At 39.3% G+C, this 27,306-nt stretch overlaps 1 protein-coding gene across 5 annotated transcripts; it reads right to left on the minus strand.

Annotated features, from left to right (window-relative positions):
• Window positions 1–343: 343 nt before the first annotated feature.
• On the minus strand, window positions 344–27,002 carry MC5R (melanocortin 5 receptor). 5 transcript variants are annotated; one of them, XM_047828095.1, is made up of 3 exons: window positions 26,848–27,002; window positions 20,813–20,910; window positions 344–1,347 (listed from the first exon to the last, which is right to left on the minus strand). In XM_047828095.1, exons 2-3 carry the CDS (start codon window positions 20,832–20,834, stop codon window positions 344–346), a joined length of 1,026 nt encoding a protein of 341 aa, XP_047684051.1. In that variant the 5' UTR covers window positions 20,835–20,910; window positions 26,848–27,002. The 5 variants fall into 5 exon arrangements, 4 of the variants coding, with proteins under 4 accessions (XP_047684051.1, XP_047684050.1, XP_047684053.1 ...); XM_047828094.1 differs by having other exon boundaries at window positions 20,813–20,923; XM_047828097.1 differs by having other exon boundaries at window positions 20,813–20,901; window positions 26,848–26,893.
• Between the last annotated feature and the right edge of the window lie 304 nt (window positions 27,003–27,306).

Consider the following 27,306-nt stretch of genomic DNA (forward strand, 5'->3'; position numbering starts at 1 on the left):
ACCTGCACCCAGGATGTTTTATCTTCCCTGAGCACACACTTACTAGATGGAGGATAGATTGGATTACCAGAAATGGGTGGGAGCAGAAGAAAAAGTAAGAGGAAAACAGGACAGTAAAAAATTGTCACACCCCATTCCCAAATTTTAAAAGCAACATATGCATGTCTGACCTAACAACTGCCACAGGAGGAAAAAGTGAAGCACAAATTCAACAGAAAAAAGAGAAACAGTTCTACACATTTTTGATTTCTAGTTTTCTGGCTTACTCCTTGGCTGTACCAACTGATTTTGTCATAAAGTAAATGAAGGATAAAAGAGAGCCACAGGGAGAAAAACTTTTTGTTTAATACCTGCCAAGGAACCTACAGGGTATTCTGAAGGTATGGCAACAAATAATATCTTTAAAGGACTTCCTCATCTCCTGGCTGCGGAAGGCATATATCAGAGGATCAATCACAGAATTACACATGATGAGTATAAGGTACATATTAAAGTAAGACATAAAGCAAGAACAGTAGAGGTTCTGGGGGCAAGAAATCATCAAAATAAGATGGAGAAAGAACGGAGCCCAGCACACAATAAAAATGCCCAGCAGCATGGTCAGGGTGACAGCTCCTTTCATGCTGGTCATTTGCCGCACGGAGCTGTATCCACGGAGAGCTGCTATCCGCTTGACATGAGCCCTTGCCAGGAGGAACATGTGTATATATAGAGACGCCATGAGGAACAACATGGTAAAGAACATGGAGATGAGGCAAATGATGACATAAGTGGATTCATAGTAAATGATGAAAACAATGCCACAGCCTGTGCAAAAGGTCCAGATACACGCAATAATTACCCCAGAACGCTTCACTGTCATGATGTGGTGGTAGCGCAGAGCATAGAAGATGGTGACATACCTATCCACTGCAATGGCCAGCAAACTGCACATGGAGGCCACCACAGAAATGCAGATCATGGAGTCAAACACATTGTCAATGTGACGCACAAAGGCATCTGCTATCACCAGGTGCTTATTATTTATTAAATATATGGTAATGGTCTCCCAGGTGTTAGACATGCTCACCAGCATGTCAGCTACTGCTAAACTGCACACAAAGAAATACATGGGGGAGTGCAAGTTCTTGTTCTTCACTATGGCACCTATGACCAAGATGTTCTCCAAGAGGCTGATGAGACCCAGAGTCAGAAACACTTCCACAGCGATGCCCATCTCTTCACATGGGGAAGATTTGTTCTTGACATTTGGTCCTGAAAAGTTGCCTTCTGTGGCATTCAGGTTGAGATCCAAGAAAAGCACGTGAAATGAGGAATTCATTGCTCCTCTTCTTGGCAACAAATTTACTGTAAAACAGGTTTTTTTTTAATTTTTTAACATTTATTCATTTTTGAGAGACAGAGAGTAAGTGGGGGAGGGGCAGAAAGAGAGGGAGACACAGAATCAAGCAGGCTCCAGGCTCTGAACTGTCAGCACAGAGCCTGACTCAGGGCTCCAACTCACTGCGAGATCATGACCTGAGCAGAAGTCGGACACTTAACCGACTGAGCCACAGGTGCCCCTGTAAAATGGGTTTTAATCCATGAATCTGAGAGGTCAATAGTCTACCAAAGGAGTACAACAGCATGCCAAAAGCTAGCACAACCTAAGAATGAGGTTGAATAGGCTCAACACATTAGCATGAGGCTAGTGTGTCCCAGTCTGCCTGGAACCCTGGAATAGTGTCTCTCCAACATGCACACAGGCTTAGAATTTTCACATCCTCCTCTGCCTTTTAGTTTCCATTCTTTCACATACCTCTTACTGGAATGACCAGACATCTCAGTGTGCCCAGAATGGTTTCACTTTTTATGCTTGTTGTCCTGGCACCCAAGTTTGCTCTTAAAAGTGTACCAAACTCATAACCTACAAAGTCCCTTCCAGTCTGATTTTTACATTTCTGAGGCTATGGACTGCATTTTTCTCAAGCGAGCACAGATTTCTAAATGATATACAGGCCCACGTTCTCTTAAGAGAGAAAAGACAGGTGTCTTGTCAACGTTTGTCCTCACACACTTCTAAAACCTGCTAGGACTCAGTCTCCCTGGTTGTAACTAAGACTAACTACTGTGATCTGTTAATCTGAGCATAATTACATGTAAAAAGTTACTGTCTTCAATACGTAAATTTAGATTGCACATGTGTTAAAATTGGAGCTCACAGAATGCTGTTTTTAACTTTATAAATATTTTCCCTGACTTCTGCATTTGAAATTCCACAAAGTGTGATTAACAGATTTAAAATTCCCAGAAACACAGTACAAAGAAACAAGGGATTTAAATTTGCCAAATCCTAGAGCAAGATACTTCACTCTTATTGCTTAGTTTCTCTCCCATGATTTATATTCACAAATGCCTTTGTCCTCCAAACTCAGACCACATCTAGGGAGAGAGAATTTCTGTCAGCATTCTCATTCTCATCATCGATACAAAGTAGGCTTTGAACAGTAATCATTTGTTATATATGTCTAATTCTATCTCAGAGATAATGACCAATTGTATTATTATGTTAAACATCATATCAGATTGTTTAAATAACCAGTTACCTGCCTCCTACATGTAGGTTAGACATGATTTTGCATTCCTTTCAAGGCAATTTTAATAGAAAGTTTGGCTATTTACCAGTGCTCTCTCGTGCTTCTTCTCTTGCACAGCAGCCCTTGGGCTCTTCACTGGGGACGCTAGCTCAGCCTGGGTACCTGGCATCCACAGGCTAGATGCCATCACCCTAGGATAGGATCTTCTGAACAAAGTGCTAAGGCAGCTTGAGCCTCAGTCACAGTTCCCTTGCCTTTATGCAGCCTAGCAGGCCCGCCTCTCTGTCGCCGCCTCCTCTAAATGGGAGTCTGTGCCTTCTCTCTTCTCAGTCAGGAGCTGAGCTACCACCTAGTGGTCAGAGACAGAGCATGCGCCTCCTGGTAGGTCTGGCCATTGGCCTTTGGAGCTCTGGTGACACTTGCATAGAACAGTGTTCTCCTATTTGTGGATAATCTTTCCCCAAAAGTGTGTTCAGATGTATTTTCTAGCTAGTTGATCTTTTTGACATTGCTTCTTTTTATTTTTCTCTTATGCACTGATGCAAATGCTGTCAGAAAGTGTGACAGCTCAGCTTCTCCCATCCCTGTTAAGTCCTTCTATCCAGGACAGCCAGTCCCGGGTGATGAGATTTTTGCAGTGATAGTGGGGGATCAGGAGCCAATGGACCAAGAAAGAATACTTGAAGACGTCTTTGGTGCAAAAATGTATTTTATTAAGGCATGGGACAGGACCTGCGGGCAGAAAGAGCTGCATCGGACCCTGTGGTTATATATTTGGGAGTTGGGGGAGGTAAAGTCAAGGGGAAATTTTCAATGGGATTTTCATATGCTAAGGAAGATTCACAAGATACTGGAGTCCTAGCTATTGTCAAGCTAAGGTTGTTTTTCCCTGTAGCAAAACATTAAATTAAGACAGTAGGGAGTTCCTGGAGAAACTTTTTACTCTGCCAGCCTCAAGTATCTACCAATGGGCTGCAGGTTATGAGGAAACTTAATTTTACCTGTCATTTCCTTCTTGCCTTTGTTCCCCATATCATGGAGGGGTGATGTTGGGACTCCAGGAAACTGAGTTTATAGGTTTCTGGAGATTAAGCGATTGATAAGATTGCCTTTTTCTTGTAATTTACTAAGATATTTGTAAACTGATGGAGACCCATGTCCTGTGTGACTGTGATCTCTGTTAGTTCGCCATTTGTTTTCTTTCCTTTCTTTGGCCTTGGGCAACCAAGAGTGCCTGAGGAATATCACAGACATCTCACCTAGCAGCAGGGGGTGGGAGGAGGTTGCCCTAGCTTGCACTTTGTCCTCAGCCGACCTGAGGCTCCCTTATCACTGAGAAACCAGAGTCTAGGAAGCCCTCAATTGTGACTCTGATTACACACCCCTTTGTTGGCTCAAGACTGTCTGCCACTAGAAAAAGAAGAAAATAGACATTCCTCTGGCCAAATATCCTGGCTTTTGGCAATGGTTTCAAGATCTCTGCTACCTAAAACACTGATCTCTTCTCTCAAAAGGATCTTTATCACACAACCCAAGAGAAAGATGCACAAGTACTGCCAGGACAAGCCCAGGGCTGAAATGTTCAGGGCTGCTTTACTACCAGAAATGTGACTAGAGCTTCACACTTGATCAGATAACCTTTCCAACAGGGAACACAAGGCCACAAACTAAGTGGTCCAGTGACACTAGTGTCTTAGTGCCATTTTGAGAGCCATAGGATGGAATTTTGGGAAGAGATTTCTTTTGCTGAGAATAGTAGTGCTTGTTTCCACAAAGGGAATGGATGACAAAACATAAGATTCAAGCATTCTCTATTTGTCCCTCATATTCTAGATCATAGAAGGCTGTTCAAAAGATCCTGGTTTCCCAACAAAATAGTACAACTAGAGGTTTCTATTAAAGATAATTGTCTGGACTACATGGCATGGCTGTCTTTGATGATGGTCATATGGTATCTCTAAGCCTATGCGCAGATACTCAGTACATGAATTACCTTAATCTTTACTAGGAAGTCGGTCCTATTACCAGTCTTGTTTCACAATGCATAGAGAGGTGACATGGCAAACTCAAGTTCCTGACACTGGCAGGAAGCACAGTTAGGCAAGAACCCTGGCAGTCTGAGTCCAGAGTCCAAGCAATTCCCCAGCTTGATGCCCAGTGCAAGGAACCCCGGTTATTACCAGACTTAATCTTTTATTTTTATTTATTTATTTTTTTGTGGAAAAAACTTTTTATTGTAAACAAGTTTTTCTTTGTGTTGTTCAACTACTATTTTTTATATTTTTTATTTTTTGAAATATAATTTATTGCCAAATTGGTTTCCATACAACACCCAGTGCTCATCCCAACAAGAGCCCTCCTCCATGCCATCACTCACTTTCCCCTCTCCCTCACCCCCCACCAATCCTCAGTTTGTTCTCAGTATTTAAGAGTCTCTTATGGTTTGCCACCCTCCCTCCCTGTAACTTCTTTCCCCCTTTCCCTCCCTCATGGCCTTCTGTTAAGTTTCTCAAGATCCACATGTGAGTGAAAACATATGGTATCTGTCTTTCTCTGCCTGGCTTATTTCCATTAGCATAATACCATCCACTTCCATCCACATTGCTGCAAATGGCCAGATTTCATTCTTTTTCATTACCAAGTAGTATTCCATTTATGTATAAACCACATCTCTTTATCCATTCATCAGTTGATGGAAAGTTAGGCTTTTTCCATAATTTGGCCATTGTTGAAAGTGCTGCTATAAACATTGGGGTACAAGTGCCCCTATGTATCAGCACTCCTGTATCCCTTGGGTAAATTCCTAGCAGTGCTATTGCTGGGTCATAGGGTAGTTCTATTTTTAATTTTTTGAGGAAACTCCACACTGTTCTCCAGAGCGGCTACACCAGTTTGCATTCCCACCAGCAGTGCAAGAGGGTTCCCGTTTCTTCACATCCTTGCCAGCCTCTATAGTTTCCTGATTTATTCTGTTAGCCACTCTGACCAGCGTGAGGTGGTATCTGAGTGTGGTTTTGATTTGTATTTCCCTGATGATGAGTGACGCTGAGCATATTTTCATGTGCCTATTGGCCATCTGGATGTCTTCTTTGGAAAAGTGTCTATTCATGTCTTCTGCCCATTTCTTCACTGGATTATTTGTTTTTCTGGTGTGGAGTTTGGTGAGTTCTTTATAGATTTTTGGATACTAGTCCTTTATCCAATATGTCATTTGCAAATATCTTTCCCCATTCTGTCGATTGCCTTTTAGTTTTGTTGATTGTTTCCTTTGCAGTGCAGAAGCTTTGTATCTTGATGAGGTCCCAATAGTTCATTTTTGCTTTTAATTCCCTTGCTTTTGGAGGTGTGTCAACTAAGAAATTGCTGTGGCTGAGGCCTGCTTTCTCCTCTAGGGTTTTGATGGTTTCCTGTCTCACATTCAGGTCCTTCAGGTCCTTCAGGTCCTTCATCCATTTGAGTTTATTTTTGTGTATGGTGTAAGAAAGTGGCCTAGTTTCATTCTTCTGCAGGTTGCTGTCTAGTTCTCCCAGCACCATTTGTTAAAGAGACTGTCTTTTTTTCCATTGGATACTCTTTCCTGCTTTGTCAAAGATTAGTTGGCCATACATTTGTGGGTCCAATTCTGGGGTCTCTATTCTATTCCATTGGTCTATGTGTCTGTCTTTGTGCCAGTACCATACGGCCTTGATGATTACAGTTCATAGTAGAGGCTAAAGTCTGGGATTGTGATGCCTCCTGCTTTGATTTTCATCTTCAATATTACTTTGCCTATTTGGGTTTTCTGTGGTGCCATAAAAATTTCAGGATTGTTTGTTCTAGCTTTGAGAAGAATGCTGGTGCAATTTTGATTGGGTTGCATTAAATGTGTAGATTGCTTTGGGTAGTATTGACATTTTAGCAATATTTATTCTTCCAATCCATGGGCATGGGATGTTTTTCCCTTTCGTTGTGTCTTCTTCAATTTCCTTCATAAGCTTTCTATAGTTTTCAGCATACCGATCTTTTATATATTTGGTTAAGTTAATTCTTAGGTATTTTATGGTTCTTAGTGCAATTGTGAATAGGATCAGTTTCTTCATTTCCCTTTCTGTTGCTTCATTATTGGTCTATAGGAATGCACCTGATTTCTGTATGTTGATTTTATACCCTGCAACTTTGCTGAATTCATGTATCAGTTCTAGCAGCCTTTCAGTGGAGTCTTTCAGTTTTCCCATGTAGAGTATCCTGTCCTCTGCGAAAAGTGAAAGTGTGACTTTATCTTTGCTAATTTTGATGTCTTTTATTTCATTTTGTTGTCTGATTGCTGATGCTAGGACTTCCAACACTATGTTTAGCAACAGTGGTGAGAGTGGACATCCCTGTTGTGTTCCTGATCTCAGAAGGAAAGCTCTCAGGTTTTCCCTATTGAGGATGATATTAGCTGTGGGCTTTTCATAAATGGATTTTATGATGTTTAGTTATGTTCCTTCTATCGCGACTTTCTTGAGGGTTTTTATTAAGAAAGGATGCTGTATTTTGTCAATGTTGTATTTTTCTGCATCTATTGACAGGATCATAAGGTTCTCATCTTTTCTTTTTTTAATGTGATCTATCACATTGATTGATTTGCAAACATTGAACCAACCCTTCAGTCCAGGAATGAATCCCACTTGATCATGGTGAATAATTCTTTTTATATGCTGTTGAATTCAATTCGCTAGTATCTTATTGAGAATTTTTGCATCCATATTCATCAGGGATATTGGCCTGTAGTTCCCTTTTTTTTTCTGGGTCTCTGTCTGGTTTGGGAATCAAAGTAATGCTGGCTTCGTAGAATGAGTCCAGAAGTTTTCCTCCCCTTTCTATTTTTTGGAACAGCTTGAGAAGGATAGGTATTAACTCTGCTTTAAATGTCTGGTAGAATTCCCCAGGGTTGCCATCTGGTCCTGGACTCTTATTGTTGGGAGATTTTTGATAACTGATTCAATTTCTTCACTAGTTATGGGAATGTTCAAATTTTCTATTTCTTCCCATTTGAGTTTTGGTAGTGTGTGGGTGTTTAGGAACTTGTCCATTTCGTCCAGGTTATCCAGCTTGGATATTGTTTGGAATACAATTTTTCATAGTACTCCTTGATAATATTTCTGATAATTCTGATAATTACTCCTTGCTTATATTTCTGAGGGATTGGTTGTAATAAATCCATTTACATTCATGATTTTATCTACTTTGGTCCTCTCTCTTTTCTTTTTGAGAAGCCTGGCTAGAGGTTTCTACATTTTAGTTATTTTTTCAAAAAACCAACTCCTGGTTTCATTGATCTGTGCTACTGTTTGTTTGGATTACGTGTTGTTTATTTCTGCTCTGATCTTTATTATTTCTCTTCTTCTGCTGGGTTTGGGGTTTCTTTGCTATTCTGCTTCTAGTTCCTTTAGGTGTGCTGTTAGATTTTGTTTTTGGTATTTTTCTTGTTTCTTGAGTTAGGTCTTGATTGCAATGTATTTTCATTTTCATTTGTTTCCATATTTTTTAAAAATTTCTTCTCTAATTGCTTGGTTTACCCATTCATTCTTTAGGATGTTCTTTAACCCCCATGCTTTTGGAGGTTTTCCAGAATTTTTCCTGTGGTTAATTACAAGTTTCATAGCATTGTGATCTGAAAATGTGCATGGTATGATCCCGATTCTTTTATATTTATTGAGGGCTGTTTTGTGACCCAGTATGTGATCTATCTTGGAGAATGTTTCATGTGCACTCGAGAAGAAAGTGTATTCTGCTGCTTTGGGGTGTAGAGTTCTAAATATCTGTCAAGCCCATCTGGTCCAGTGTATCATTCAGGGCCATTGTTTCTTTACTGATTTTCTGTCTAGATGATCTTTCCATTGTTGTAAGTGGAGTATTAAAGTCCGCTGCAATTACCACATTCTTACCAATAAGATTGCTTATATTTGCAATTAATTGTTTTATATATTTGGGGGCTCCTGTATTTGGCACATAGACATTTATAATTGTTAGCTCCTCCTGATGCATAGACCATGTAATTATTATATAATGCCCTTCTTCATCTCTTGTTACAGCCTTTAATTTAAAGTCTAGTTTGTCTGATATGAGTATGGCTACTGCAGCTTTCTTTTGATTTCCAGTAGCATGGTAGGTATTTCTCCATCCCCTCCTTTCAATCTGAAGGTGTCCTCAGGTCTAAAATGGATCTCTTATAGACAGCAAATAGATGGGTCTCTTTTTTTTATCCATTCTGATACCGTATGTCTTTTGATTGGAGCATTTAGTCCATTTACAGTGTTATTATGGAAAGATATGGGTTTAGAGTCATTGTGTTATCTATAGGTTTCATGCTTGTAGTGATGTCTCTGGTACTGTGTGGTCCTTGAAACATTTCACTCACAGGGTCCCCCTTAGGATCTCTTGTAGGGCTGGTTTAGTGGTGATGAATTCCTTCAGTTTTTGTCTGTTTGGGAAAACCTTTATCTCTCCTTCTATTCTTAATGACAGGTTTGCTGGATAAAGGATTCTTGGCTGTAAATTTTTTTCTGTTCATCACATTGAAGATTTCCTGCCATTCCTTTATGGGCTGCCAAGTTTCAGTAGATAGGTCTGCTGCTACTCTTATGTGTCTGCCTTTGTAAGTTAGAGCCTGTTTATCCCTAGCTGCTTTCAGATTTTCCTCTTTATCTTTGTATTTTGCCAGTTTCACTATGATATGTCTTGCAGAAGATGGATTCAAGTTTTGTCTGAAGGGAGCTCTCTGTGCCTCTTGGATTTCAATGTCTGTTTCCTCCCAGATTGGAGTTCTCAGCTATGAAGTACACCTTCACCCCCTTTCTCTTCTTCTTCTTCTGGAATTCCTATGATACGGATATTGTTCTGTTTGATTGAATCACTTAGTTCTCTAATTCTCCCCTCATGATCCTGGATTTTTTTATCTCTATTTTTCTCAGCTTCATGTTTTTCCATAATTTTATCTTCTAATTCACCTATTCTTCCTTCTGCCTCTTCAATCTGCGCTGTTGCTGCCTCCATTTTATTTTGCACCTCATTTATAGCATTTTTAAATTCATCTTGATGATTTTTTAGTTCCTTTATCTCTACAACAATAGATTCTCTTCTATCTTCTAGGATTTTTTCAAGCCCAACTGTTGGTGATAAGCTTAGTAATCCCCTGGGCATAAAACAATGGGTTAACAAGGCATAAAGAAATACAAAGCCATAGAATGCTCACACCCAGGTTTGGGTAAACCTGATTGGCACTCCAACATATAAAGGGGTTGCAGAGACCCCAGGATAGAAAGGGAGGGGCAAAGGCCCAAAATAGGAATGGGAGCAAAGGCTCCCAATACAAGGATATATTGAGGTAAGCAAGATCAGGCATGCAGGTCGAAAATGCCCCCCAATTTAGTACTATAGCAGAAAATCTGCTCTCACAGGAGGAAAGTGCCAAGTTACATAAACTGGTGAATTGGACTATAGACCACTGCACTGGATGTGAAGCAGCCCAGAGCAGAAATGGTTAACAAAAGAAAAGGTGTCTTGTTAACCCTGAGTTTATTCCCCCTATCTGCCTCATCCCCTAGGATAGCTAAGTTAAATAGACACAGCGCCTCCTGTCTGCCATTAATAGCCATCTGCCCATCTGCCCGGCACCAGGATTTTGTTTTACATTGACCCAAACCCCAAACACCGTACATCTTCAAAACTCCCCTTTTCCTTCATGTCCCCAAGTTAATGTTCCCAGTTTCTTTGTCTCTTTGTACACATTCATCACATTTGTAAGCCTTCTGATCTTAATAAATACGGGCAAAGGACTCTTATTCGGGACTCTTGTCTTTTCCCAGACATTAGCCATGTCTTGCTTTAATCCTATGTCCACTCTTTTGCTGCCAAAAGAGAACTTTAGACTTAGAGTCTACAACACCCGGCGATTAATTTTATGGCTATTATTCTAAATTCTTGTTAAGTTATGTTGTTTATACCTGTTTTGATCAATTCTTTAGCCGTCACTTCTTCCTTGAATTTCTTTTAAGGAGAATTCTTCTGTTTTGTCATTTTGGCTAGTTTTCTGTCCCTTATGAGTTTTAAAAGCTTGTTCTATGTTCTTCACTTGCAAGTACTGCCATATTAAAGGGTGTTCATACACTGTCCAGGGCCTAGCCCTTCAGGAGGTGTTTTTTGGAGAGTGTTACTTGCTCTCTGTTGTTGTGACTTTAGTTTTTTATTTCCCTGCTCGTAGTGATGTTTTGGACCCTTCACAAGGTATGCTTTGATTTGTTCCTTGAAGTAGCCCTGGAAAGGAAAACAAACAGACAGACAAACAGGAAACAAAAACACACTACAAATAAACAAACACACAAACAAATAAAACAAACAAAAACTAAAAAACTAAAAACAAAAGCAAAAAACCAGAAACAACAGCTACAAGAACAGGGTGGAGGCAGTGCTGATGGAAGAGCACATACAAAGAGAGAAATGACAGGGGCAGGGAAAAAGAAAAAATAAACATTAACCATGCAGAGAGACTAAAAAGGTTAATTCAGAGAGAGAGAAAGGAAAATAAGGAAGGAGGAGGGGGAGATAAAGTTACCCAGACAAACTATATGGCTTGATTATTCCAGAGAGAGAAAGAAAAGTAAAGAAGGAGGAGTGGAACATGTATCAAGAGAATGGATTAAATGTGTCTGTTTAAACAAACCAATAACCAGAGTACCCAGCCTAGAGGAGGAAAGAGATAAGAAGGAGAAATGGAAAGGAGACTATATCTATATAAGAATAATTGTTCTAGAATTGATCCAGGCAATGCAGCAGCGCTGGTCTGGAAGAGGGGTCCATCTGGTTCCACAGCGTCTATCCTGTTCCAGTAGATACACTGGCATGGAGGGGTGTGGTTTGATGCGGGCTGGTCCTGCCTCCATTGCGGGTCCATCGGACTGATCTCTGAGGCCCCGCTTTGGTGGTGATGGGGAGAAAAATGGCAACCCCCCCAGTCTCTTCTCCACAACCCAGTGTCCCAAATCACTCCTTTGGAGCCATCATCACTGTGCCTCGGGAGCAGACGAGACTCCTGTGCCCCAGCGTTGGCTGGGACTTAGACTCCTGCTCTGTGCGCCCCAGTACTGGGGAAGTGCCTCTTGATGCTGTTGGATATGTGGTCCTAGCTGGTTTTGTTCTGTACCACAACACTTCAGGGGAGGAGACCTGTTTCTTCTACTGTGGACTGCACCACTGACCTACCACCAAACCCAGAGGTGGCTCCCCTCATCCCCAGGTGTGTGAATAGGGCAGCTGGCCTCAGTCCAAAGAAAGCCCTGCAGTAAGAGATGGGATCCCTCTCTGTCCCAGTCTGAGATTTTTTTTCTCTTGTCCAGATATAGTCCTACGCTTCCCCAGCCACTCTTTTCTTCCCTTTGTCTCTCCGCAGAAGGGGATCCCTCCCCTCTGTGCCTATGCAGTCCATTTTATCCCCCCCCCCCCCCAGTTCACAATCACCCACCTCTGGCCCATCAGGTTGTCCCAGTTTCTCCCTGGTAGACTCTGTCTCTTTTCCTCCCAGACTCTTGAGATTCAAAGTCCTTTGGCTTCAGCCCTTCTTTGTTTGAGAGACACTGGAAGTATGGATCCCCCTACTTCTCCATGTTGGCCCCTCTCCAGGCTTTATCTTTTAAAATGCTGTTGGATTTGCTTTGCAGGTTTTTTTTTCTTTTTCCTGTCTTTATCAGATTTTGCTATTTAAGTTACCTTGGCTTTGTTAAATAAACTAGTTTTTCCCACTGTTTTCCAGAGGGGCTGCACCAATTTACATTCCCACCAACAGTGCACAAGGGGTCCCTTTTCTCCACATCCTTGCTGACACTTACTACCTCTTGTCTTTTTGGCAATAGTCATCCTAACAGGCATAAGATGATATCTCATTGTGGGTTAGATTTTCAGCAAACTCTTATTGTATATGATCGCTGTGCTGAGGTCCATGTTAAATGCCATCATGGGTCCAGCCAATGGGGCTTAGAGTCCTGCTACAGAGACAAAACTTACCTGATTAAACACTGATAGAACAAAGAATAATTACAGATATGTAGATTACAGTATTTTTAACTTCAAGGTTTATAAAACATTTTCCTGTATTAACTCGCTTGATCCTCATAGCAACCCTGGGAGTTATTAATGTTATTGCCATTTCCATAGTTGGGGAATTTGGGGTTCAGAAAAGCTAAATGAATTTTCTGACATCACATGGCTAATAAGTGGTGGTACCAGCTGTTGAGGCCAGGTCTTCTTGCTCCCAAGCTCATGCCTGCATATACACACATTCCCCTGTTCATGTATGAACAATAGACAGTGGAGTCCTAAATATGCACCACATTTCCTACATTTATTGAAACATTTATTGAAAGCCTACCATGTTCTGCATGTCCAGATTCTCAGCAAATTCTCCCAGAAACCTGGGAGTCAATATACTTAGCACCATCTTACAGATAAGGAAACTGAAGCTCAGAGCAGTTGTGTGACTGACTCTTCAACTGATGATAAAATCAGGACCTGAATCCAGTTTTTAACCACAACTATGCTTAACACAGAGTCTAGTGTCTTCAATCTTGTGACTCAGTCACATGCTATAGAGTAGGAAATTCAGGACTCCAGAAGCCAGCCAGAGAAGAGAAGAGGGAGGACTTGAGCAAAGTGGGTGAGAGGCAAATGGGCAGAGGTAGGTAGGTAAGGACAGCCATAGGTGGGAGCATAGTGTGCAAGGAAGCACTTCAGGGGGCATGAATGCACTGAGATTGGAGGAGTTGATTTCTTTGAGGATTGGGGGGAATTCCAGGTGACTGGAGCCTGAGGTGCTGGGGAGGAAGCAGAACCAGACCATGCATTATTTTGTAGGTTGTGGTGAAAGCTTAGGACCTCATTCTAAGAGCAACAGGAAGCCTTGCAAAGTCCTAAGCACATCAATACAGTCATAAGATGGAACCAGAGGAGCTCAAGAGTGAAGAAGGTTGCAAGTCAGTGGCAATGCCTCACAATAAGACAGATAGGTCCCTGGGCTGTGTCTCTATATCCACCCAGTATCCTGTGATTGGGCTGATTCTGCTTGGACCAAACTCTTTGCAGTAGCAGCAAAATTATAAAGTCATCCTGTAGACCCACCTGCACACCAAGACTGAAAACCAAAGATGGCCCTGAACAAAGAGACACTGGACAGTACAATGCTTATCACACCAACACTACCACGTTCCTTCTCAGGTAAGAAAGGGAGGACATGGAGTTTGGGGCTTTTAAATTTTATTTGTTTGTTTTTACTGTTTTCAAGTTTGTTTTGTTCTGACCACCAGAAAGACATGGTCTCTGTAATGCCATGTCACATCAAGCTATGTAAGTCAAGATTCTGTAAGTCCTTGAGGAGGGTAAGTTTTAAAATCCTATGTACGTCTCAACCTTAAACCAGATTTAATAACCATCTTTGTATTCGGTATAAAGCTAAGGATCTTAGAGAAAAAACTGAATGGAGAAGTTCTCCCCTTTTAGAGGCATATAAATCCTAATGAACAAACAACTCACTCAATGTGTGTGTAAGATACTGTATTGCTCACTGGAGGGGCATATAGAGATTTCTTAGGTCAACATTCAGATAATCATTAGGAAGTTAGCCACAAGATCTGAGAGGAAGGCCTCTGCCACTTTTTAAATATTTTCTTACTGTTCTTGTGGCTACCTTGCCAATTTTTATTCAAGAATTTTCTTCTATACTTCAGGCTTCCCAATAAAACTGTTTTGTTTTGTTTTGTTTTATAACATGATGCTCCCTTTACCCAAAATTCTTTCTTTCTCTCCTCCTTTGTCCACTAAATTCTTATTCATTCTTTTAGATCCAGACCAGTACCTCCTGCTGAGAGTCTTTGCAAAGATATCCTTACAATGCAAGTGGCTGCCCCCTTCTGATCTCCCTGTATTATAATTATCTGTCTGACATCTTCCCTAGCAGACTATAGACTTCCTGGTTGCAGGACTCTCCTCCGTGGCCCCATAATCAGCATTAGCTTGACATTTCCCTTTCTTCTTCCCATTCAGGTGAACTCAGTGTGGCCTTGATTAACCATTAGCCACAGGATTCTTTGGAGACTAACCATGTGACCCAATTCAGGAAAACAAGAGGAAAGCAGACATTTCTCAGGGACTTCTGAGAAGGAATTTTATTTTCTATTGGTGGCAGCTACCACAAAAGGTGCACTCTATCTCCCCTGCTAAGTATGATTTAAAGCCCTATGTAGTCCTATTAATAGTTAACTAATAGGACAGCCAACCCAAGGACAGCCAGCCTTAGGACTGAGCCTAATGGTAGGAGCCAAAACAGGATCTGATTGATGTTGACTGACCAGGTCCAGCCCTTCTTCAAGACCAACATTTTCAGGACTTTCAGTTACATGAGTTAATACATTATGTTCATTATTTAGATAAATTTGATTTGGCTTTCTTACATTTGCAACTAAAAGGATCCTACCATCCTTAAAATTCTATTGCACACTCTCTTTTGTCTTGACTATCCTACAGTAGCACAGAACATCTGAATTCTTACATAGCAACTCAAGGATTTTTCTGTTTTGACATTTTATAAAAGGTATAAGTACATTGATAGTTTAATAAATACAGTGATACAAACTCATTTATGGAAAAAATCTTTTTCTCACATCAAGAAGACTGGGATTCCATCTAGCTCATTGACTATGTTTTCAATTAACCAATAAGCCCACTGATCAATGTAGACTGTTATGTTTTCATGAATCTCCAGGAAGTCCTTTTGTACATCTGCAAGCAGGAAAGTGCATTTTTTACAATATTCTCTGAGCATTTAACAACTTCAACAGCTTTCAAGTTGAATAGCTTTCACTTTGTTCTCATTTTACATTGTGACTACTTTGAAAGGAAACCAATTTGAATTTATTATGAACATTTAAATCCAGTACCACTTTCCATTAAATCACTATATAGTCCTTCCCTACATTTACCAACAAAGTGTACTCAAGATACTGGTCTTCTGCATTACAAAATTCCAGTCTAATGGAAAAATAATGTCTAAAAGACATTGGGGGAAAATGCACATCATACATTTGACTAAGAGTCAGTTCTATTTCTCTACCACTTAAAAATCAGTCCCCAAGAAACAAGGAATACATTCCAATGGAGAAAGGAACAAGAGATAGCTGCAGTTCTCTCTACTTGTTCACTAGCTTACAGTGTCCCAAAATGGCCACTTCAAGCCCAGGCTGAATGACATGTCATCTCCAAGAAACACAATAAAATAATTCCTAGTTTATGAGTCAGTTATTGTCTCAATAATGCTACATAATAAAGCACACTAAAATACAGAGGCTTAAAATAAAAATAACCTATTCTCATGCTCACTTCAATTGCAACCCCACCAGGCTACACCAGACATCAGGCTCCAAGACTTCAGACTAGAGGGTTTTTCAGTTCTGCTCAGTTCTTGCTCCACTGGCTACCATGAGTATCTCCCTACCTCATCCTGAGGTCAAGATGAAGGCACAGTGGCGACCTGGGCATGGCCTCCTACCACCAGAGAGTGTAAGAAACAAGTTAAAACATGCAAACATTAACGAGTCAAGACATGCAAACATAATTAATGCCTATGATTGTAACCCATCTGCTAATATTCCATTTGCCAAAGCAAATTGCATGGTCACGCTCAGTATCAGAATGTAGGGGAGAGAGAAATGGAGTGAATATTTGCTGAACAGTGATGTAGAATGTCATAACTAGTCTCTGTACTCAAATTCAAAACCTTATAAGATTGGCCCAGCACATAGATCATTGGTCTAGCTATGGGCCAATCAGCCTTGGCCACGTAGGTCTTCCCTTGATACAAGCTTGGCAGTAGGGCCCCACAACTTCCCACTAGGACTGGAGGGGGCATGCAGTACTCAGAAAGAGGATATACTCTAGGCAATGGCCATGAAGTGTTTCATTCACACTTTTGGTCACATCTGAAAAGGAGGGAAAGGTCTTGACCTTTGAAAGCCACACATTGAAGTTTCAGTGCCTGTGGCAGTATTACTTTGGCTGTAACCTGGAGAACAGTTGAAAGAATTATGTTTGAAAATATGTTTCATTTCTAAGAAATCAATGGTTTCATGAATAAATAATAGAAAATTAATATAAATCTAAAAATATAGGACAAATTTAACATCAGCTTTCCTCCTCTGAGCATGGAAAGATGTGAAGAGGAGGTAAGTGATAAGAGAGAGAAAAATCAGGATGTGATGCTAAGAATATCTTTCCTCAGTTTTTACAGCAAGGTGGTCATTGTTATTAAGATTTTACTTCTCAGTGGGGCACCTGGGTGGCTCAACCAATTAGGTATCAAACTCTTGATTTCAGCTAAGGTCATTATCTCACATAGGGCTCTATACTGGTCATGGAGTCTGCTTGGGATTCTTTCTCTCCCTCTCCCTCTGCCACTCCTCTATTCACATATGCTCTCTCTCAAAATAAATTAAAATTTAAAAATATGTATTTTACCTGTTGGTTTTTGTTGTTATATATTTTACAAGTTTTTAGAAACAATGTTTATTAATTTGATAAGTTTTAGCCATGAACTCTCTTACAATTGCTATTGCAATAGATAATGTGAGCAATGACAATGAGCCGAAAGCATTCTGGATCCATTCTGTGGCTTGTGCTTTCCATTTTTGTGGGAATTTTTACAGAAAAAAGTTTGTTAGGATCTTAGCTTTTGGACCCATCCTATCAAACATCATTTACTAAATACTGTACTGAACATAAATTTGTCCAAGGAGAGATATATAAAACTAAGGAAGAGTTTTCATAGTTTTCCATTTACTTCTTGAATTTCCTTATTTATCACACATAATCTAGTACACACATAAAACTGGTCTTGGCCTTTAAAAACTGACACATAAATTAAAAAATTTACACATAAGGGAGGGGCGCCTGGGTGGCTCAGTCAGTTAAGCGTCCGACTTTGGTTCAGGTCATGATCTCACGGCTCATGGGTTTGGGCCCCACGTGGGGCTCTGTACTGACAGCTCAGATACTGAAGCCTGCTTGGGATTCTGTGTCTCTGTCTCTCTCTCTGGTCCTCCCCCACTCTCTCTCTCTCCCTTCCTCTCTCTCTCAAAAATAAATAAACATTAAAAAGTAAAAATAAATAAAAATAAAAATTTACACATAAGGAAAACCTAATGTGAAAAGACTTTGCCAGGTATATTGTTAGTTATTTTTTGTGAGTGTGTCTTAGTCCTCTCAAGTCTCTATGGCTGCATATGGAAGGATAAGAGCATCTACTCAAAAATACCTCTGTAAAAATCAATCACTGTCTCATCTCACTTAAAATCAGCTTTTTTCTTTTCTAAATTGTGCCTCTATCCAATTGACATGTTTTCTAGGAATAAAAATGAAATCAATTTAAAAAATAATTGAGTAACAAAATCAATCCAAATCCACTGTCAAAAACCTTTTTTGATCCACTCTCAATGTCTAAGTCAAGAAATTTTACATTACTACTAGAGTTTAAGCAGACTCTATCACCCCCTTGAAAGACTTTGCTTAAGGTATGTTCCAAATAATAAAAGATAAGGGCAATATCATAAAGATGTTCATTGAAGAATTATTCATAATACCAAAAAGAAGCAATAGGATAATGACTAATTGAATCATTGTGTGTCTACTGACAGAAATATTACCCCGTCATTAAAAATTTAGAAAATCATTAATCAGCTTTAAAATGTTTATGATATAATAAGATTCAAAGGTACATAATGATTGTAATCATGTTAAAATATTTATGCATTTGGACAAAGACTAGGAGGAAATATACAAAAATAAAAATGGACTAGGGTACTGGGCTCAGCAATGATTTGTTTTTTTCTTAATTTCCCAAGCTTTGAATGTATTGATTTTATCATGCCTGATCTGGAGCATCTGATGAGGTTTGACATCAATCAGTGCAAAGCAGTTCCAGGATGACCTCCAGAAGACTAGACAGCACATACTAAACGCTTCATGACACATCCATATGGTGGAATGTTATGAAGACAGTTTTTAAAATGATTTGGAAAAATATTTAATAGCAAAGAGAAATGTTGATAGTATATGGTTAAATGCATGATCTCAATTTTATTTGGGCAAATACATGATTAACTGATTGAATATATACCAACACTGTTATCTCTGATGAGTTAACAATTCCAAATGAGTTTTATTTTCTTCTGTGTCTTTTTCTCTAGTTTCCAGATTTTCTATAGTGAAGGTATTTTATATTTGTAATTATAAACTACAAATGTTATTTTTATTTATTTTTTTATTTTAGAGAGAGAGTGAGTGTGTGAGCAGGGGAATGGGGCAGAGGGGAGGAGAGAGAGAATCTTAAGCAGGCTCCATGCTCAATGCAGAGCCCAACGTGGAGCTGGGTGCCACAACCCTGGGATCATGACTTGAGCCAAATTTAAGAGTCAGACCCTTAACCCACTGGGTCATCCAAGCACCCCAGTATTTTTAAAATAAAAATGTTGCATCTCACCTCAAACCATCAATGTAATTAACCTTTTATAACTCTCTGATCCAACCCAATCCCTCTGGCCTGACTTCTATCTGACTCAAATTTGCCAGTTTTCACTTTGCTAACACCAGTTTTTGTTTTGGAAATATAAGCCCCTCCTGATGCGATTATTCCTTCTGGATTCTAGCACCATTTAACCTCAACCCTGTTGCAATACACATTGCTTTGGACTCTGCTTTAGCTCTAAATCTTCCCTGATTTCTGCTGGTATCAACTGAGGCTGGGATTTTCCCTTGGTTCCTTAGTTGATTCCTGGGCAGACTGGCAGACTGGCCCTCAGAGGCCTGACTCAGATGACTCTTTGCTGCCCTCTCCTGATCACAGATGGCACTACTTAGGCAGCCCCATGAAAGTCTAAATCTCCCAAATATTCAGACAAAACCTGGAAGTTAGGAAGAAGAGTTCTAGCATTCATTTTCTGAGAACCTTCTATTCTATCTTAAACAAAGGAGATAACAAAGTAGCTGAACAAAAAGCATGTTGCATTCCTGGAAAGTTGGGAGTCTAATTTTCCCTAATAAAATTATTATTCATCACTATTTCACCTAAGACTGGTACATTCAGAACTTTAGGGATTAGTGGAAGTGCAACTTTCAGGACCCAATAATTGTTCTAAGAGTTAAATTTCACAAATTGAATCAGGTATGGATTTCGTAGTCTCTGTCCTAACCCTGAAATCTAAATACTTGAAGTCTATCTGCAGATGTAAGAATGTTAAGTGCAGATTCTACTGAAAGTAAAGCTCAGGAACTATTTTTAAAACTCTGAATGTGTGACACTAGGAGATCTTAAGCTCTCACAGGCACTATCTTGTCCAGTCTTTTCCAGTGTGGTTCTTAAAGGCTAGAGAATGAGATGGAAATCAAATCCACTGATGCATTAGCTTTGGTATAGGAATCTTCCACAGCAGCACTTAAATTTTCTTGCTTAGGAGTTTGGGGGTTTTCAACCTTTATCCTTCCCTATAGATTCTGGACTGTGTTCAGGGATCCATTCCCCCCACCCACTGCCTACCACATTCCTCAGAGGAAGCTGTCTCCCTACCATACCCAGTCCCAGGAGTGGGCCTCATGGTTTTGCTAATTCTAGTCAATAAAATAGGAGAAGAATCTGCTGAACGGCTTCTAAGAGAGCTACAAAACAACAACAGCAACAAAACAAAACAGGGTTCTTCTTACTTTGGGAGGCAACATCAAGTGTGCATGAAACTCTGGGACTGCTGAAGCAACTTCTAGTAAGCATGAAGGTGAGGTCTTCGTTGTGTATGGTAGAAGAGAGAGAAAGAAACAACCTGGGAATTTGATTAGCCTCTGAGTCAACCAACTCTAAACCCATTCCACTACTGGACAACTTGTATAGGAGATCATTAATTTCTTGTTCTTAAGCTAGCCTGAGCCAAGGTTCCTTTGGCTTGCAGTGGAATTCATTGTAAATGGCATAGCTCTCTTCCCAAGTTGCTAATGTTCCTGTGTTCTTCAAGATGTGCATGATTTTTACCATTGTGGCAGTGCATGACTATGTTGTGAATGAGCAAAGACAATCATTCACAAAAAAGCTGCCATGCAAAAAAGCCCCTGGGAAGAGCTGATTCCTACTATCTTAGCATCCACAGCACCCATAGGCTGTTACTTTTGTTCAGTGCTTCAAAGTTTGCGCTTACCTATAAAGCTAGGAAAAAGCATCCTCTGCAGATATCTGTGGTGGGAGCCATTAAAAATCCCAGGAAACTGCTCCAACTTCTGGAATCTTCTGAAGTCTCTGAAATACAAGACTGCTTCAGAGGGATAAATTTCTGAGTATATGGCTCAACAACACTCCTGGGTCCAATCCTACTCGAACTACATCTATGTCAGTCATTTTCAGTTCAGAGATTAACCATTGCAGCTTCTAATAATGGTTTTCTTTCTCTTTCATCCCATTGAAGAACTTGGGGGAAGACTTATTTCCCTGAGCTAGCACCTTCATAGCCTGATATTTTCAAACAAAAGCTGAAAAGATAGTGCAATCTAATAAAGATACATACTGAGTCAGAATTTTGTAATATATTGAACAGGGTACCATATCAAATTTCCCATCCTTAAATATGTCACCAAATCATAGCTAGTTTATATGATGGTGTGATACAAATTAGGAAAAGGGGTCTCCTCTGGGAAGACAGCCACACTGACACATAGCTTGGTTATTGAACAATGGCTTTGTGGAAATCAGAAAAAGCCATCCCTCCTTCCAGGAAGATAGCCCCTCACCCCTACCAACACTGATGGACAGCTTGAGCAGACTGACTTCAACTCCCATCTACTTTCTTGACTGGGTCCTTGTGCGGTGTAATGTTTGTCATAGATGCTCTCTGATAAGCTGTTTTTTGTTACAAGAAATTGTCTAAAGTATGTCAAGTAATTGAATATTTAGCACAAGCATTCAAACACAAGGAATCCAGGAAAAGTCCAACAATTGACCTTAGGTCCTCCTGGCTAGAAAATGGGTGGGATGCCAAATTGATAAAGGGAGTGGCAATTTGGCAAATGCAGGAACATGGTACCAGATAGAGCTTCTTTGGGTTCTTTTTATTGGAGGAATTGGAAAAAGTTTATTTCTTTTAGAAGAGCTCAGGTTGGGACAGAACCAAATTTGATGTGCCAAGTACAAATAGATATTGTTTCTACATATTACTCATCAGACATTTTTTGATTGAATGTCCAACACACATTAACAAATTCTAGACGCTGGTCTAATAGCACCTGCTGCTTAATCGTTCGTGACAAAAAAAAATGTCATTATTAAGTATTATGGAACTGAACCTACATAGGTTCCTGCTATTGCAATTGAAGTCCCAAGGCCTATGTGATCCAAATCCCAGGTGGCAGATAGCTCATGTGTCAATGACTTGCTCATCCAAGCGTGTCTTTGAAGCACAGAACTATGGATGTGCACCCTCTAAAACTAGCAGAAATTCATTTACTTATTTGTTGTCAATGCCTTAAAAGGGGCCCTCTAGAGGAACAGAGAACTTATTGGGCTCCCACCACTGCCTAACTCTTGATGTTGTACATTCTGTGAGTTTTGACAAATGTAAGATGCCATTTACCCTCCATTACAGTACCATACAGAATAGTTTTACTGCCTTATAAATGTCCTGTGTTCCACGTATTCCTCATTCCCCACTCCTACACCTCTAGTAACTACCGATCTTTTTATTATCTCTATACTTTTGCTTTTTCCAGAATGTCATAGAGTTGTAATCATACAGTACAGAGCCTTTTCAGATTGGCTCCTTTCACTTAGGAATATGCATTTGTTTCCTCCATGTCTCTTCATGGCTTAATAGCTCATTTCTTTTTTATCACTAAATAATATTTCATTGTATAGATATGCCACAATTGTTTATCCATTCACCTATTGCAGGACATCTTGGTTGCTTCCAGATTTTGTCAACTCTGAATAAAGCTGTTATAAACATTTATGTGCGTTGTTGTGATGAGCATCTGGTGTTGTATGGAAGTGTTGAATCACTATATTGTACACCTGAAACTAATATTACATGGTATGTTAACTAGAATTTAAATAAAAACTTTAAAAAAAACATTTGTTTTTGTGTGGTTTGTGCAAGTTTTTGTGTGGAAATAAGTTTTCCATTCATTTGGGTAAACACCTAGGAGTGTTATCGATGGATTCTATTGTAAGAGTATGCTTAATTTTGTAAGAAACCATCAAACTGTCTTCTAAAGTGGCTGCACTATTTTGCATTCCCACCAGAAATAAATGAGAGCTCCTGTTGCTTCGCATCCTCATCAGCATTTGTTGTTGGTATTTTGGATTTTAGTCACTCTAATAGGTATGTAGTAGCATCTTATTGTTGTCTTAATTTGTAATTCCCTAATTGCATATGTCATAAAATACAATGTTGAGCATCTTTTTTATATACTTTGATATCTGTATATCTTCTTTGGTAAAATGTCTGTTCAGACATTTTGCCCATTGTGTAGTTGGGATGTTTGTTTTACTGTTGAAATTTGAGAGTTCTTTGTATATTTTTTATGCAAAGTTCTTTGTATATTTCAGATACTTCGGATACAAGTCCTTTATCAGATACAAGTTTTGCAAATGTTTCCTACCAGCCTGTGGCTTGTCTTTTTATTCTTTAACAGTGTCATTTGCAGAGCAGAAGTTTTTAATTTTAATGAAGATCAGCTTATCAATTTTTTTCCTTCATGGGTCATGCTTTTGGTATATATCTATAAACTTATTGCTAACCCCAAGTCATCTAGATCATCTCCTATATTATCTCCTATAAGTTGTATCATTTTACCTTTGGACCTATACTTTTAGAGTTGATTTTTAAAGGTGTAGACTCAATATCTTGATTTTTTTTTTTTTTGCATATGGATGTCCTTTGAAAGTTGAAAAGATAATCCTTTCTACATTGACTTGTCCTTCCTCTTTTGTCAAAGATCAGTTGAGTATATATTGTGTGGGTTTATTTCTGGCCCCTTTTCTCTGTGATTGAATACATTGAATACATTGATCTATTTGTCTACTGTGATGATTAATTTTATGTGTCAATTTAAGTGATGCCAAGATAGCTGGTATAACATTATTTCTGGATGTGTAAGAGATTAGCATTGAATCCTAGACTAAGTAAAGAAAATCCACTCTCACCAATGCTGGTGGGCATCATCCATTCACTGAGGCCCTGAACAAAACAAAAAATGCAGAGGAAGGGTGTGTTTGCTTTCTATGAATTGGAACATCAATTTCCTCCTACCCTTGAACATCAACACTCTTAGTTCTTGGGCCTTCAGACTCAGATTAGGATTTACACCTTGGCTCCCCTGGTTCTCAGGTTCTTGGGTTTGGAGTGCAACTGCACCCTGGCTTCCCTGAGCCACCTCTTTGAAAATGGTAGATCATGGGATTTCTCATCCTCCATAATATCTATATCTGTATAAACAAAACCATATATATATATAATATATGTATTATATATACATAACTGTATATATATACTTATAACCATCTATATATATGATAAATTAACTATATATATAGTTATATATAGTTTTATATATATATTCATTTTATATGAATATATATATATATTGATTCATTTTTTTGCATATGGATATCCAGTTGTTCCAGCACTATCCTTTGAAAAGTTGCAAAGATGATCCTGGGGTGCCTGGGTGGCTCAGTCGGTTAAGCGTCCGACTTCAGCTCAGGTCATGATCTCACAGTTCGTGAGTTAAGCCCCACATTGGGCTCTGTGCTGACAGCTCAGAGCCTGGAGCCTGCTTCGGACTCTGTGTCTCCCTCTCTCTCTGACCGTCCCGTGCTCATGCTCTGTCTCTGTCTCAAAAATAAATAAAACATTAAAAAAATTTTTTTAAAGAAAAGATGATCCTTTCTCCATTGACCTGCCTTTCCTCTGTTGTCAAAGATCAGTTGAGTATATTTTCTGTAGGTTTATTTCTTGGTTCTGTTTCTTTGGAGAACCCTGACAAATACATCTATTCTTTCACCACACCACAATGTGATCACTTAACTATAAAGTTAAGCTTTGAGGTCAGGTAAAATCAGTCTTCTGACTTTGTTCTTCTTCAGTAGTGTGTTGGCTATTCTGGGCATATTACCTTTCTGTAAAGACTTTAGAATCAATTTGGTGAGATCTACAAAATAAGTTGTTAAGATGTTGATTGGAATTGTGTTAAATCTATAGATCAAATTGGGAAGACCTGGCATCTAAACAATATTAATGAAAATAGAACATCTCTCCAACTTATCTAAATCATCTTTGACTTCCATCATCAAAGTTCTGTAGTTTTCCTCATATTCATCTTGTACATTGTCCTAGTCTGCTCAGGTTGCAATAACAAAATATGACACTCTGAGTGGCTTAGACAACACAAAATTTATTTCTTAAAGTTCTGAAGGCTAGAAGTCCAAGGTCAAGGTTCTGGCTGATTTGGTTTCTGGTGAGAATCCTCTTCGTGCCTTGTAGACAGCTACCTTCTTGCTGTGTCCTTACACAGTGGTGAGACACAGATATTTCTCTCTTCCTCTTCTTTAAGGCCACAGTCCTATCCTTTGTGCATTAGAGCCCCATCTTTATGATCTTTTTTAACCTTAATTAGCTCCTGAAGACCTATCTCCAAATACAGTCACATTGAGGGGGTAGGGCTTCAACATGAATTTTGGGAAGATATAACTCAATTCATAGTATACATATTTTGTTAGATTTGTGCTTTTCCCTGGTGCTAATGTAAATGGCATTGTGTTTCTCATTTCAAATTCCAGTTGTTCATTGCTAGTATATAGGAAAGTGATTTATTTTTGTATATTAACCTCACATTATTTTACTACAATTGTTTATCAGTTCCAGGAGTATTTTTGTCAAATCTTTGGGATTTTCTACACAGACAATCATGTCACTTGAGGAAAAGGATAGTTTTATTTCTTCCTTCCCAATCTCTATACCTTATATTTCCTTTTCTGTCTTATTTCATCAGCTACGACTTTCAGTATGTTGTTTAATAAGAGTGATGAGAAGGAATATCCTTGTCTTTCTCCCAATCTTAACAGCAAAGTATCCAGTCTCTCACCATTATATATAATGTAAGCAGTAAGTTTTTTGTAGATGTTCTTTATCAAACTGAAGAAGTTGCCCTCCATTCCTAGTTTTCTCTTTTTTCAATTTTTATTTAAATTTTAATTAGCTAACATATAGCATAACATGGTCTATTCCTAGTTTTCTGATAGTTTTTATCATGAATTGGTGTTATTCAGCTTTTTTCTTGTTGTAAGGATGAGAGTGACAACTTCTAAAGTTTTGCATGTTGAACTGGAAACCAAAGTCAGTTCTTTCAATATTCCATTCTGTGTAATCTTTGGGGGGGGGGGAGGAGAAAGAAAAGTCTTGTTGAGAGTCTATTAACAATTGACTATCTTTCCTGGTTGCCAATACCTTAGAGACAACTATCAAAACATTCTTTCCAAAATTGACTTACCTACTGGTCACTTGGTAGGGAGAAGAGAAATAATCAAGATTTTCTCTCTCCTTCTATATGTGTGTTTGGGTATGAGATGAGCAGTTAGATGAAAGTACCTGGGCAATTGAGACCCTCTAGGCCATGGGTACTCCATATTCCAGCTCAGTCACACATTAAAAAAATGAATTTTTTAAATGATTCATAGAAATTTTAGCCATACTGTAAATCCTTTCTCAGAAAACTCAAGAGTTTGAGAAAATCAGGCATAACTGTATCCAATTTCAACTGCCAACTGCAAGAAGTCAAATCTTCCTCCTCTTTATAATCTAAATACTGGAGACACCACCCTGACATTTCTTCTTTACCCCTTTCTAAACTCATAGAATCTAGTTTAGGGTATAGGGAGGGAAATGGAAAAAAAAACATTATATATAAAGAAATAATCCTTAGAAATACGATGTGGTGAAGGAAGTGGGCAGAAAAGTTGGCCAACTAAGGAAGAAAAGGGGTTGGAGATTTGGAGAGTAACAATATGCCAAACATAAGGTGTTGAGAATGTATTTTCTAAGGTTTCCATTACCTGTGAGACACGGGCTCTACCCTTCCTTCCAATTCCCTGAATTGGTGCTCTACTGCCCAAGGTTTTATTTTCATAATGGAGAATGTGAAGAATAAGCAAATTTATATGAGTGAAAAGAGAAGAAATTCCCACCTGCAATCCAGACCTTCCTTCTCTTCATGGAGGTCAGGTCATGACATAAGATGGCCAATGGATTCTCTCTCTAGGGCTTTGAATCTGACTGGAGTCTAGACGGACCTGGAGTCCTAGTGTTCAGCTGCCAACCATGCTTGTACAGCCCAGAGAGGCATGAATGTCAAGGTAGCTAGATCACAAAGCAGCATGGAAAGGATGAGCATGACCTTTGATGTCACAAGGCTGTATTACAGCACGCATGTCATGAGCAGGTCATGGGAAGTACAAAACTCCTAGAAATATGTTTATCATCCAAGGAACTTAGGATCTATGGCAGCATTTCTTAAAGTGCAGACCATGAACCATCTGCATTAGATTTACCTGAGAAGCTTATTACAAATACAGATTTCAGAGGATCTTTCAGGCCTCTGAATCAGAAACTCTGGGAGACTTGCCTAAGATTCTGTGGCTTTAAGT

This window comes from Prionailurus viverrinus, chromosome D3, assembly GCF_022837055.1.
Source record: "Prionailurus viverrinus isolate Anna chromosome D3, UM_Priviv_1.0, whole genome shotgun sequence".
Lineage (NCBI taxonomy): Eukaryota > Metazoa > Chordata > Mammalia > Carnivora > Felidae > Prionailurus > Prionailurus viverrinus.